The 15,320-nt window shown below is 38.1% G+C and overlaps 1 protein-coding gene across 1 annotated transcript; it reads right to left on the reverse strand.

Annotated features, from left to right (window-relative positions):
• Positions 1-707: 707 nt before the first annotated feature.
• On the reverse strand, positions 708-14,271 carry LOC139745379 (uncharacterized). Its single transcript, XM_071655773.1, has 10 exons — positions 14,155-14,271; positions 11,751-12,034; positions 11,080-11,235; positions 7,235-7,377; positions 5,901-6,041; positions 5,192-5,340; positions 4,659-4,763; positions 3,465-3,612; positions 2,267-2,495; positions 708-719 (listed from the first exon to the last, which is right to left on the reverse strand). The coding sequence occupies exons 2-10, from the start codon at positions 11,964-11,966 to the stop codon at positions 708-710; spliced, it is 1,299 nt and encodes a 432-aa protein (XP_071511874.1). The 5' UTR covers positions 11,967-12,034; positions 14,155-14,271.
• Between the last annotated feature and the right edge of the window lie 1,049 nt (positions 14,272-15,320).

Below are 15,320 nucleotides of genomic sequence, written 5' to 3' on the forward strand. Positions count from 1 at the left end.
AGTGGAGATGCAGTGCACTCGAGGGTACTTGCAATGCTGCAACATACACGAGGTGCAGCCAAGTGCATGTAGCACGACATTGTGAGTACCCAAAAGTGTGCTACATCTCTATTAACATCATGACCTTAAACCTGCATTATTTGTTTTATAAAATGGATATATGAACTATAATATCAGCTGGTAACAGTCAGATTTTGATACAATGGGGCCGCTCTTCAATCAGCTGTGCAGACAGGCGTGTGAATCAAAGCAATTGTTTGGGTTCTTGCATCGTGCACACAGCTAGATACGACATAGTTTCATATATACACAGCAAGTGATAATCTGCCATGGGATAACACGCAGTGCAGTAATGCTATAATGAAAATATAAAGAGAGCATATTGTTGTATGTGACTCATTTCAGCTCTAGCTTAATTGGCCACTTTCTTAAACTCATTTCATATAACGTATTGCTTGGTCAACATGGCCTAATTCTTTGCATAATACCAGAAGATGCACCACTAGAAATCAGAGCTTTTGATACCAGTAGCATCAGACGCTGTGCTGGCGTAGTTACAACCACCACACGCTGGGCAGGGGATGTTGCACACAGGTTGACATACATAGCACCCATATGGAAACGTTGGTAGCAGTCGCCCTGCACACTCCTTCAATGAATGTTCCTTTGAGACAGCACTGCTTTGCCGTAGTCTCATTTCATTCAGATCACTTCTTTTTCTGGAGAGTTTGAATATGGAAAATGATGGTCAAGTGAGTTCATTACAAAGCAGTGGGACTCGGTGGCAGAATAATTTAGGTGATATAGACTCTTGTAAAGGCAAGCTAGCTAGGTTTTATTCCTAATAGTCAATTTAGCTAGTGTAAATGAAGTTTTGCTTGACTAGCATACTGAAAACAAAATGAAAACAAAAATAACCAAAACATCTTTAAAAATATCATTGTGAGACTATCAGACAGGTAAACATAACTACAGAGATATGAATATGATATTAAGGAAGAGGTAATTTCACAATTAAGGGTAGAAAGAAATTTGTCAAGCACATATCGTCGCTGGGGTGATTAGACCTTGTATCTGCAATTTGGTGAAAATGACTTTTTTGGATTATTGGTCAAATAATGGCTTAAGTGATGTCCTGTCCAAATCCCAACTGTACTTTTTTACTCCAAAAATAAAGTCACCCTGGCATGCCAAAGGAAAGGCTATCCCATTCGTCAAAGTGCTTTGGCCGCCATGTTTTTTGGCTCTCCTGAACATTAGACATTTTGTAGATACGAGGTCTTATCGCCCCAGCGACCATATATCATTATGTCCAAGTCCAAGTGTTAAATTGATAGAAAATATACTTACCGGTCGCATGTCTACCAAATAATGGCTCTTGTTAAACGATAATAGACACTGCAGCTAAATTTGTAAACAATTTCACCCACGCATGTTTCATTTGTGCCAGCTGTTGTTTAGAATGGAGATCAGGTTTCTGTTTCATAAAGCCATTCACAAAGTTATATGCACGACTTTACAAATGACTTAAATATATGGCAAGCCAAGTGGGTTACCTAATCATTGTTAATTTCAATAGCTGCAGTTGAGATTTGCAGATGATAACGATTATTCTTACATTTAACACATGCTTATAGTTGAAAGTGTATTTTTGCCCCAATGTAGATGAAATATTGACATACAGTCATATTTTGTTAAAAAGGTACGGAAAAAAAAAAGACGGGCACACATTTTGGCACTTCATATTCCAGTCGTTCATAAAGTCATGCGCTACTTTACGAACAGCTTCATGAAACAGAGCCTAGGAGTCCTTGTAAATCAAGCGTGCCGCATTATAATAAATCACTTGATAACCACATGAATTAATGAACACCCATCTTTCTGTTTTTGTTTTTTCCAAATGTGATTCTGTTTCATTCTGTACACCTGTTCAATTGTTGATAATTAGGCAGTATTCACAATACATGGTACTACAACTCAGACATACAAACAAAAAAATATATATGGTAAGACAGTTTGTAAAGACCATCCATGGGCAACACAAAAAGGAAGTCTTCTCTGGTGAGTGGTCTTTGAAAAGAGTTTTGTTAATATGTCCACAGCTCTGAAGGGAAACATAAGGGGTGGTCTCAATAAACAGGTGGTCACCATAGCAGCTAGGTGTCAGTAACATGCAGGAATTCTTTCCTACAAGCACAGAGAGAGAGAGAGAGAAAGAGAGAGAGAGAGGACAAAATGTAATCAGCTTGAAATAAATTATCATTACCTTCTTCCCTCTGCCTTTCTTTTTCTTCTTCTTTTTCAGACCTGCTCCAAGCTTCATGATATCTGCGAAGGTTTCTCCATTCATTCTGTGTGTGACAGATACCTTCATCCCGTCCAGGCCTGCTTCTTTCCTGGCTTTGAGTCCCTCCATCAGCTCTCGTCCCCCTAAATCTCCAATGAGATTGTCATCTAGATCTAGCTCTTGCAGGCAAGAGGAATTTTCTATTAGCCTGTGGGGGTGAGTGAATGGGAACAGAAGTAAAATAGAAAGAAATACCAAAGCAAATCTGCTGATATTGATCTACATGGATGGGTTGCACTGATGGCTCTTTAAGCAATTCAACTCATCTTCAAAAAGGCAAAATAAAAGTCACTTCTATAATCCATGAATACAGATATCACTTAAACATTTTGTTTGAAAATGTCATAATTTCTTCTTGACAGCAATCATTCTCAACCTTTCCTTGAACAGAGATGGGTGGGTAGTACCAATGTATACATTATATTTCAGACTGATGTAAATAATTCCTTTGCTCTCAAAGAAATCACTTTACATTTCAAAGGACACAAATTTTGACTGATTCTGAGTAAGATACCGTGTCCCTGTAACTATGGAGCTTGGAACACTTGAACAAAAACAAGACTCAACTTATTTCAGTCTATTGTGCAAATGATGTTCTTACTTCTTATTTCATTATTTACATTTTGTACTTGAAATTAGATTAAAAACATAAAACACAAAAGTCTTCTTTACATGAGAATCATGCAGGATTTTATTCTGCATGAAAGGACAATCCAACTTTGTTAAGAGTATGAATACATGATTCAGTTGACTATCAATGTCTCATAACAAATTCATTTTTCTCACCCTAGAGTTCAAGGTTTCTTTATTCATTAACTTTATTGCTTTTCAAACTCTAATACAACAAACTGTAGATATAGTGCTGTTCCTCATAAGTCTGCTACATCGAAAGTCTGTATATCATGCAAAGATACCATATATTCATCAACACAATGTTACTTTTTTTTCAAAGGGCAGAGGGGATGCTAGTATCTATGAGTTCTGTTTGTTTGTTTTTTGTTTTTGTTTGTTTGTTTGTGTGTTTGTTTGTTTGCATTTTGTTTGAAGTCTAATGAAAGGAACACTCAAGAGGAATTCTAAATGACTATAGGTGAGCTTTTTGTTCTGGGTGACTTACGTGCGGAACAGCCTCATGGCAACAATGGGTGCATACGTGGATCCTTTTCCATACATATCTATTCCATTATCAGCCACATGAAGCTTGTAGATGAGTGGGCCCTTGGGAGGGGGCCCTGGTGGTTCCTTGGATTTCTTCTTCTTCTTTCCTGGAAGCCACAAGGGTAAAATACCAAGGGAGATGCTGTGATTGCTTCCTTTTAATCTTTCCACTGTGTTCCTGTTCCTGTACCATTAATTTGTCTCTTCTTTGTTTGTGACCAAGGCAATGTTCAAGCACTCAAAAGCAAACTAATCCGTACAACATTATGGTACTGTGCCATATACACGTATGTTGGGAGCGTTCGAGCACTCCACTCTGTGGAGAATAGCATACCTCATGGGTTATTTTCAGACTTGAGTCAAAGAGGATATACACATTTTGAAGCAACCAAGACATTCACTTTGTGCACTTATGCTACATAAAGGCGTCCCTAACAAAGCAAATCAACTCTTGCTGTTATGGCATAGTGTGTGTTACACTCGTTCTTCACATGTCAACAGCTGGTACAGTACATTTTTGGACCACTCTGCGTTCAAGTGCTCCCTGGCGGAGTACGACACAGTACGCTTTTGGAGTACATCAAGAAGTGGTCCACTTTTGGCAGAACAGTATGGTACGGTACACTTTGGGGTGTTCCAAAAGCACTCCTCTGGAACCAGGACATTACCTCTCCTGCGTGTGTAAATACGACTTTTGAGTCAAATCTCAAGATAGCAATGCACTAGAGTAAAAAACTCTGTTTGCGGCAGGGTGCCTATTTCTGGCAGGGGCACTTTCAATCATCAATAAAACAGCTAATGAGCATCATGGGTGCTTAGTCTCGATTTAGAACACAAGCAGGAGTTACTCACAAGTGTTATGGGAAGTGACACCTGATTGGGCCTGGTCATCAATGAATGAAATTGCACCCGCCCGCAAATAGACACCCTGTACAAAGCCTGCCCTGTGCAAACAGGGTTGTTTACTCCAGAGCATTTTGAAAACACTATTACCTCTAAATGGATAATGAATGATGCCACAATGCATTTATCAGCAAATCTGTGTGTTGTACGGAATGATAGTTTTTTAGCAGGATTTTAATACTTCCTTCTTCTTTTTATGTCAAGAATAAATATAGATAATTTGGAAAATAGAAAATAAAGAATTTCTCACCCTTTTTCTTTTTCTTCTTTCCTCCTGCAGAACTCTTGGCCGATGCTGGTTTCTCCTTCGGCTCAGAGTCGGATAAAGCAGTCTTAACACGTCCTCTCTCCTTTTCTAGAGCAGAAAAAAACAAGTAAGCGAGCAAAATAACACAAACTGCAGAAAGAGAAGTAAAATTTACCCCTTCTTCCTCCCTCCAATGGAATATTATTTGAAAGTAATGCATCCTTACTTCATACAGACGAAAAGCTCCTGAAAACTGTTCAACCAATAAAAGCGAGTCAATGGTGCAAAAAAGGAGTGAAAATGGACCACAGCTTTTGATCCTTGCAGAATTCCCAACTTTTGATCTTACCATAAAGATTTTTTTCTTTTATCTGAATAAAAATGGCTTCACACAAAATGTTGTGTCTGTGAGAAAAGATGGCAAATAATCTAATCTTAAAATATTAGTAAAGATAACGGCCGCAAGCTTTAAACTCTTCCATCGTTTTCAGATGCGACTGACTTGGACCAGAGAATACAATGAAAGCTTGCAGTACCTTCAAGCATTTTCTGGGCCTCCTCTTCAGCCAGCCTCCTAGCAGTTTCTGCTCTCTCATAGCTCTCCCCTTCAGCATGATCCACGGCAAGCCGGATCAACTCGGACACGCCCTCCGCCTCCAAATTATTTCCATTGATGTACAGCTCTCTGGATGATCACACAGTAGAGAGTTTTGTTCCCATTGATGAAGATGAATAAAGACAAGTGATATCGGAGAATGGCAATGTGTTTTTTGGTCACACATTTATCTTTGTATCACACATCAATTTGTGATTTTGTGTTTTCCTTTACTCTCTTAATGACGGAGGAGAAATCCTCACCTAGAATAGTTTTCCTTTCCAAGGCATAAACCTTTCACAAAATGGATCTTAATATAAGCACAATTTAAAGTGTCATTCATAACACCACAAAAAAAGACACATAATGATAATAATATTTCAAGACAAGTATTCACACAGCCCTGTGCGAAGTCATGAGGTTTTCAATGGTTTCTTGTGAAAGCAGTTTTGAGGCCCTGGTTATGTCAGTGGTGTTTACTATAGTTTTAAAGTGTCGGTACAAAGAGCTCCTATCCAGCAAAAGCAACTCAGCATACATATGGACTTATATCTTGTTTATTGCTGTGGCACATAAAATCAATGTCATCTGCCATGTTTGTAAAGTGTAGGCCTCAGCTCCCACATTCAGCTTGTTGCTGGACTACCAACCTGACCGCTGTGGTGGACATCACACCTCCAAGGGCCGTCCCGCTCTCGACGCCCAAGTCACAGTAGCACAAACTGAGGCTGAGCATGGTTTCATTCTTGATGAGACCCTTACAGAGTCCAATGCACCCTTGGTCTCCAATGCTGGGGTTAGAGACATGGGATGAAAGAAAGAGAGAAGAGTACAGTGAACTTGTGGTACTGTATAGCAAAATGTTTTTGTGGCATGAAATTTTCGCGAAATCGAGCTGACCGTCCTTTTCATGATACATATGAAATTTTAATGAATTGGAGCTGACGACCTTTTTCGCTGAATGAAATTTTCCCAGATTGCCATTGGCATTCTATACATATGTGTAGACAAGAACTGCTGCATGCATTGTAATTTCGCAAGTCTTAGCTGTCGCAAAATTCATGAAATTAAAATGCAATGTACGTGGACATTTCTAGTTTTCAATTAATTACTTTTACTTTCAGTAAACATATGGATACACCTAAAATAAAAATCCAGTCTTATTTGTTGCTTTTCCTTGTATAATTTGATTTGCTCAGTTTTAATTTGTTTCGGGTGATATTTTTGGCAGTATAGTATCTATAAAAGCATAACAGCATCAGACAGTAGGCCTATGCTATTCATTACCTCTTGCATTTTCTTTTGCTTACAATCAAGAGCAACTTTTCATATAAGGAGGTCCCAAAGTTCTAGAATTGAAGCAAAATTTTATCAAATCAAGAAACTTAACATTTACAGTTGCAACAAATGAATCTGATCACACTGTTCCTGCTTGAATAATAAAAAAATGCAGAGGTAAGTTAGCTAAGCTTAAGTAGATTGTGATTATGTGTGATATCAACCTTGTAAACAGTATCAAAGTATTTTGAGGGCTGAAAAGGCATGGTTTTGGTGAAAACGAGTATTTTTACAATGCGTTTTTCCAGCAATAGACATGTGTAGTAGTACAATTTTGGGGGGAAAAGTATTTTCTCCATGAAACCTGCAGTATATTTGGCAAAAAAAAAAAAAGTGCAAAAAAGTGACAGTTAGCATCTCTGAAAACATATAAAAAGTGCTAATGACATGACATTACCAAAGGGATGATACTGCAGTAAAAGTGGACATTTTCGCATAAGTTATTTTTTGTGCTCTGATGAGTACAATGAATTTTGCAGGTTTTTACTTTTGCAGAACCAAAACAATACATAGTGGTACATATAACACACAGAAATATTTGTATGTTTTTATTTTTGCACAAGTTTCTGGTCGTGCAAAATGCCCCCAAAATGTCTATTTTTAGTGTAAATCAAGAAGGGCAGCGTGTAGACCACAGCCGACTCACTCATTGTAGTCCAGACAGAGAGAGGTGAGGGTGGAGAACCCGACGCAATTCCTCATGAGTCTCTCCACAGCGTATGGCTCAACTTGGCAGTCTACCAGGTCTATCCGACTGATGGGGTATGGTCCTTTCTCCATCATCAGGGCCTGTATTAAAGAGAGGTTGGAGTTTAACTTAAATGTGGCAATATAAAAATACACACAAAGTTTGTTCTAGCACAAGTATGAAAAAAAATTAATTCATCATATCTTAACCTTTTATCTAAAAATTTTGCACTTACTCCTCCTTCTCTATCTCTCTCTCCCTCATTTCCCCTTTTTCTATCTCAGTCCACTTACATCTCTATACTTGCATCTATCGATCTATCTATCTATCTATCTCTTTTTATCTATCAATCTAAATCTATTTGTCTATTTATCTATCTATCTATCTATCTATCTATCTATCTATCTATATCTATCTATCTTTTTATCTATCAATCTAGATCTATTTATCTATCTATCTATCTATCTATCTATCCATCTATCTATCTATCTATCCAGATATCTATTTGGTCTTTCTTTTTTCATTTTCTCCCCCTTAACTCTCTCTCCCATTCTCTCTGTGAGTGGCAGGTGATATAAGAAAAATCAAGTTCAAGCAGATGCAATCAGCATACATCATAACCACCCCGCCCAAAGCCACAACATGTTTGCCTTTGGAGATTCCTGCATGTAGTTCAGCTGATAATAAATCAACAGTATGGTAGGAGAGGACGAGAGAAAATAATATTGTCCATGAGATATGTTAATCTGTGATATATTGTACTTCTAAATCCCATTAATTACAAATTGAAAATACAGTTAAACTCGGATACCTCGACGTCGGATAAGCCGAATATCACTTACCTCGGGGGCAAAATGAAAGTCCCGATTGTTCCTATGGAGTTTCCGTGTATTAAAATTCGCGTAGCTCGAAAAAGATAACTCGAAGTTCGGTTACCTCGAAGGGAAATCTAATGTCCCGATCTTAATTAACTTATTGTTTTTCCCAGCATGTTGCTCGAATCGAAATTGCAAACATCACTCAGCATCTCCGATTAAGCGCGCGTGGACAGCGAAGACATGTCCAAATGTTTTCACACCACACTCGATTGTAAATATTCTGAGACCAGAACAATCGCGCGCCCAAGAAGAAATACCCGATACACAGCTGACAAGGAAAATCCCCAACACCTACCAACACACGTACATGGTATGCACATAGCACCCGTGCCAATGGAGTGCTTTTATACGATAGCACTACGCGCTGCCTCATCATTTGCTTTTCTTTAACCACTGTGTTTTGATTTTTGATCGAGACAGTCATACCGTGCGCGTAGATTTCTCAACCGTCGGGGCGCACCTGCTTACGTTGACAGTTATATCTTTGCCATTAATCACGCTCCACTGTCAAAACATCAATCTCCCTCGTAGTGCCTTTTCTTAAACTATTTTTTTTTTTGCCTTTCACGAAGTTTACTTCTCCGAGAACGCAAGCACAGAAACTTTTTTTTTCCAGCAATGCGATTATGAAAATCTGGAAGTATAGGCCGATCACAATGAAGAATAGAATACACAGGGCTCCGCACTAAGTTTTATCGGGCCACCAATATCATTGATTTTTATTTTCTGGTGGTCGAAAGTAAAATCTGGTGACCAAAAAAAAAAAAAAATCAGGAAAAACATTAGAAAAACTAAATCGGTCCTACTAAATATAGACAAATTAATATTAAGCATTATTGAAGTGATACAGATGCCCATGTCTAAAACAAATGAATAGAAAATTCAATCATCTTACTCTGTGTTTAAAGATTTGACAAATAGGTGTAGACATTATTATAAAAGTTGATGCCCATATATTGAGGTCAAAACTTACGTTTGAAATGAGAAAATGGGAGGATTTGCTGACATTTGTTAGCATCCGACATTTGTTTTAGCATTGTAAAAAGCCGAAAGTTACCGTTATTCATTTTTAAATGTAAAAGCAAACAACCGACATTCATTTTAGAATCTTACGGAGCTGAATACTATCCTAATCCATTTCCAAACGTGAAAGCAAACATCCGCTATTTGTTTTAGCATCTAACTGAGCGGATTAATACCATTAATCATTTCCAAATGATAAAGCAACAATCTGTTATTTATTTTTGCATCGTACGGAGCAGAATATTACCGTTATTCATTTCAGACATCCGACATTTATTTCATTATCGAACGGAGCCGAATGTTACTGCTGTCCACTTCCGAAAGTGAAATGAATCATCTGACAATTATTTTATCATCGCACGGAGCCGAATGTTACTGTTTTTCATTTTTGAACGTCAAGGCAGACATCAGACATTTTGGACCATGAAACGTATAGCTGAATGTTAGTGATATTTACATATTTCGAAATGTACCGTAGCAAATATCCAATATTTTTTTATCATCGTATGGGGCAGAATGTTACTGCTGTTCACTTCCAAATATGCCAAACGTAAAAGCAATCATTCGACATGTATTTTAGCATCTTCCGGAGCTGAATGCTATTGACATTTACTTTCGAACGTAAAAGCACACATCCGGCATTTATTTTATCAGCGTACGGAGTTGAATATTATTGTTATTCACTTCAGAACATCAAAGCAAACATTCAACATTTATTTTAGCATCTTCCGGAGCTAAATGTTATTGCAATTTAGTTTCGAGCGTAAAAGCAACCATCCAGCATTTATTTCATCATTGTCAGGAGTTGAATATTATTGTTACTCTTTTCCGAACGTCAAAGCAAACATCAAACATTAATTTTACCATTAAACGCAGCTGAATGTTACTGTTATTCATTTCGAAATTTAAAAGCAAACATCATACAGTTATTTTAGCATCATATGGACATGATGGAGCAGAGTATTACTGCTATTTTCTTCCGAACATAAAAACGATCATCTGACATCTATTTTAGCATCTTCCGGAGCCGAATGCTATTGCTATTTACTTCCGAAAGTATAAGGAAACATCCGACATTTATTTAACCATCGTACGGAGTTGAATGTTATTGTTTTTCATTTCCGAACGTCATAGCAAAAATTCGACATTTATTTCAGCGTCTTCCGGAGCCGAATGTTATCCTTATTCATTTCCGAACGCAAAACCAAATATCTAACATTAGTTTTAGCACCATACGGAGCTGAGTCTTATCGTTATTCGTTTCCAAAAGTATGAGCAAACATCCGACATTTATTTTAGTATCATACCGAGTCGAATATTACCGTCATTCATTTCCACAATTAAACGCAAACCTCTGACCTTTATTTTAGCATCTTAGGTAGCCGATTGTTACCGCTGTTCATTTTCAAAAGTAAAGGCAAACATCCGACTTTTTTCTTTTTTTGGTGGCGCGATCGGGCCACCAAAATCTTTATTTCTGAAATTTTGATTTCATTTCCAATTTTCACTCAATTCATTCATATAAAAGTTGATTCAATTCAAATTGACAAGCATGCAAATAATCAATAGGCACTATAACAGACACCATGTTGAACATCGATAAACGTCGAACATCGATAAACATTGGATAAGTCGAAGAAAATTCGACGTACGCGTACCTCGAAATTCGCGTACGTCGAACCATTTTCTTCAGTCCCGACGAATTCGAGGTATCCGAGTTTGACTGTATCATCTAAAAATAGCACAATCAACTTAAGGGCAAAATATTCTGTGGACATATCATAACTACATCAATGATAACTCTGATCATGAAATATTCTAAGTATCCATTCCTTAAAAAAAAAAAAGAAAGAAGAAAAGATGCTGAAAACAATTTTAGTGTACAGTTGTAAATGTAATTACCAGATCAGCAATGTTGACATGAGATAAGGGGATGTCCCACACATGGAGTTCCTTGATGTACTTATACCTCTCTGACCTGATGGCTGCAATGAGTGGTTCCAGCTTGACATTGGAAAGGTCTGGATCCTGAAAATCTGGGATGGGCTCTAGAATGAACTGATTGAAGAATACGAGACAGAGAGAAAAATTGGTATGTATCACTTTAATAAAGGAACTTATATTTCAATAACGCCTTGCCTCAGATACATTCTCCTGTACCTATCACTTGTATCTTGTCATTCTACACTCACATCATATATGAAATTATTAAAAACAGTATTGCTATTGCACAACAACAAAAATTTCTTCAGACTATAGATAGATCTAGAGCATGGGTCAGCCACGTTTACATGTAAAGACAACTTATCTTTTCTCAAAGTCCTACCACAACAGCCCTTTGTTTCATACTTGAAATGGATATATAGATGCACTGCAACTGAACTTTATGTGTATGCTGTTGTTTTCTTTTCCTTTTTCCTATATGCCTATGCTATTCCTACCATTTTGCATACATGCATTTGTATTTTCTTTTTCATTTAAATGGTTTATTCAATTGCAATTAACTATAAAATATAGTGACAAAGGTTACTATAAAACTTTCAAAAGGAAAGCAACCAAAATCCTGGGATTACCTTGACTATCAGCCGATTGTCCTCATAGCAATCCTTCATAAACTTCTTGAGTCCCGGACAGACCACAGAGTTCCTGTTTTGGCAGTTGCTCATGTAAACCCTCTGCAGACTCTTGACGTAGTCGCCAGGATTTCCGATCATTCCTTTGGGCTTCTTGGATTTCTTCTTCCCCTTCCCCTTCCCTTTCCCTTTTCCCTTCCCTTTCTTGCCCGGCATATTGGTGACAAGTAATTGCTCTCGCACTCTGCTATCTACCTTGTGGAGGTTCCATGTTCAGAAGAAACCTGTTTGGGTGATATGAGAGATACGGACGTTTCATCCTCTGTTCAAAGATTAATTCAAGCAAATGCAACAGTAACAGTTTCACTGAAATCACGGTTTGATAAAATGATACAGAATAGAATTAGATACAATAATTGGTCATACTCTATGCATATTAGACACAAAATTTTGTCACCACTCCATAAATTATTCATTTGTATTTACATGAAACTAAGTGCATCTCAAAGTTACACAGTCCTGACTGCCATATTATTTGAACTTTGATTGGATTTTGATCTTGTTATGAAGGATAAGTTTTACTTTCTTTTAATACAGTTTTATTCTTGTCAAAAAGTGAAACACAAGAAAGATTTGTCTGCAAGCATAAAGGAGAATTCAGAGGTAATGAAAGCATCTGACTGTGACTTGTATCTTAAATTCATAAACATGTTTTTACTGGTCATTCTTACAATTTGTGAAATCTTGATATTTCATATCTCACATTTTTTGTTCAATTTTCATGAAATTTTTACTGATACACTGTATAATGTCAACTTGAATATGGAATGGATGTGAATGTACTTTAAGAAACAAAAGCACAATATTTCTGATAAACATCATGCGAAATATCTTTTTCTGAAATCTAAGAATATTGTTATTGGGAACATTCATTTGCTCACAAAAAATAGACACACACACAAAAAAAAACTCTTACCAAGACAGGTCACTTTCTTTTCAGCTATTGATTCCCCATTATTCTTAACAATGTTTTTGTATCAATTTGCAGATACTGTAAGTTGTTTGAACCTGAAGATATGCACAATAAATAGGGTCTACCTAGACTAGTTGGTCTATGAAGATTTTGGTCTGAAACACAGGCATACTCATATTACTGGTAATAGTGGTACATGTATGAAACATCATCTGTGGGGTCCCCACAGTGCTCCCACAGGTGCACAGTGCAAACATTGTGGAGTATGCACCCTGGGGTTACATGTACACCTACTCTAGCTAATTACGTAAAACTTCCACTTGGAAGATGGGTTAATCTACCAATTATTATACCAATTACAGCAAGTACTAATAAGTTGAACTAAGCCCCCTCTCAACAGGCTACAAAACATAGGGTGGCCTGTTCCATCATCTGGAAGATATGTTCCGCAAAGACTGCATCTGGCTTCACGGAATCCCCGATAAAGACAAAAAAACTTTGATAAAAGACCTCCCCAGGCAGATGGATTTTTCTGTCTTTAAATAAAAAAAGTGTACTCCACAGATGCCAAGTTCAAAAAACTTTTATGAGTGAGATTTTCATGACTCGGCATCTCGGCATGCGCGCGCTAATGAGGGGGATGTCTCCCCTCCTATGGTAGGGAGCTTTTTTAAATCATTAGCTCTTAATGATGCGATCTGGTGCATACTTAAGTGACTATTTTTTACTAATTTTGAAAGACAAAGGGGAAATATACCTTCAATTGCAACTATCACTTTAATCCTTTGAGCCATGCTCCTTATTTTTGGCCCAAATTGCAGACTTCACCCGATGCGTGAGAAAAATGGGTGCCATGCGTGAGATCGTGAGACAGACCCTAAACGCTTGAGTCTCACGCAGAATGCATGAGACTTGGTAGCTCTGGTACTCATCGTTCACTCTGCTCCGTGTTTTGATGGAATCTGTGGAATGCTACCAACAGTACCATTTCATGGCAACCAGCAGGTGATTCTTCACCAGTGAACACCTGGAGAACCATCATCACGACATGGTCATCAGTGATCATGTGAATCTGTGAAGACGGGGCTCAAGATTGTTCGGGTTTCTACTGAAGGGGAAAAAAAGTTCATGGTGCAAGATTAATATAAACAGCCCGATCAAGACGTCCAGATGCCATGCACGTGCGAAGCAACATGGCTGTGTATACACAGACCCTAGTTAGACTAATCACTTCACCGACATTACACTGTGAGGGAGTGTGACAGTGTGCAATGGCAATAATATAAAGGTAAAAATGCAACATTAGAAAACGTACGTGGGACTAAGACCACCAACTGCGCGACTTCGAGAAAAGTAGGATGCGCTGTGAATATCCGACTTTGTACATCGCAAACCTACATTCACAAATGAATAAAAACTGGTCAAACTTACAAGGTGCTGCTTGATGAATATCTGAACCAACTGACTTATAGAAGGTAAGGTTTACTCGATGTATTCACCGAAGGGAGTCGCAGAAGTTCATACCGTAAATTCACAAATTGTTTACAGCTGTCGTCAATGCAACCTAGACTCTCTTGCCGTAAGTGGCGCTGTTGAAGAACTCCATAAACTTTACGTTCTCAACCTGTCTCTCTAGACCAAGTAGCTCGGCCTCCTATTTCAAAACGGATGTGTGGAGAATCGATAGTTTCACAGATTGTTTTAATTTGATAATAATTCTAAGAAAACAGAGATTGCCTAGATTTTAATCTTCTCGAGCAAATATTATCTTACTGTTGATTTGTGGCAGCTGGTTGACATCATGATGATAATGATGATGATGATGATGATGATGATGATGATGATGATGATGATGATGGAGGATGATGGAGGATGATGAGGATGATGGTGATGCAGAGACTCCAACCCCAAGCACCTTCTGATCTGGAGATTCTCCCGCCCGAAACCCCTAGCAAACGGGAGACTCCAAGTTGATGTGTGCGAAGCGCGAAGTTCCTAGGATTCTAGATGTTCTCTGGTGCTATCTAAGGCTTATTTTTTTCAACATACGATAGAAATAAGTAAGAAATCCTTTCCACCAGGAGACACAGAGCCAGGGCGGGAGAAATCAAATCTCAAACGGGAGAACGGGAGATTGTGCAAAAATGGGCTTTCGGCGGGAGATCTCCCGTCGAAAACGGGAGAGTTGGAGTCTCTGGTGATGATGGTGATGATGGTGATGATGGTGATGATGGTGATGATGGTGATGATGGTGGTGGTAGTGGTGGTGGTGGTGCCGGTGGTGGTGGTAGTGGTGGTGGTTATTAAAGACCTACCAAGTCTCATCAAGCCTATGGCCCAAGCAACCCATCTCACGCTCATCTGCCTAGCAATAACTTTCTCATGCCTCAACAACAACACCAACACAGTAAGGACACCACCAACAACAACTGAAGAGTGGCATGCAGATCAATGATAAACATCAGATAAGAAGCCAGCTAATTAAATAAATGCTGAACTGAGTAAGGCAAACTTTTTTCCTTTATATTTTTTCTTTTTTACAAGCTCTCATGCAAACAGACCTAAAGGCTTTAATTACCACTTGCAGATGAAACAGA

Source organism: Diadema antillarum, unplaced genomic scaffold, assembly GCF_040938485.1.
Source record: "Diadema antillarum isolate AM-2024a unplaced genomic scaffold, OU_Dant_1.0 seq00001260_RagTag, whole genome shotgun sequence".
In the NCBI taxonomy this organism is placed as follows: Eukaryota; Metazoa; Echinodermata; class Echinoidea; order Diadematoida; family Diadematidae; genus Diadema; species Diadema antillarum.

Excerpts from the sequence above, each read along its gene's own strand:
- LOC139745379 (XM_071655773.1), bottom strand. The coding sequence starts at position 11,966 with ATGCCGGGCAAGAAAGGGAAGGGAAAAGGGAAAGGGAAGGGGAAGGGG. Across the intron at positions 5,341-5,900 it reads ATGTCCACCACAGCGGTCAG|AGAGCTGTACATCAATGGAA; the intron begins GTTGGTAGTCCA and ends GTGATCATCCAG. Across the intron at positions 2,496-3,464 it reads GCCATGAGGCTGTTCCGCAC|GCTAATAGAAAATTCCTCTT; the intron begins GTAAGTCACCCA and ends TCACCCCCACAG.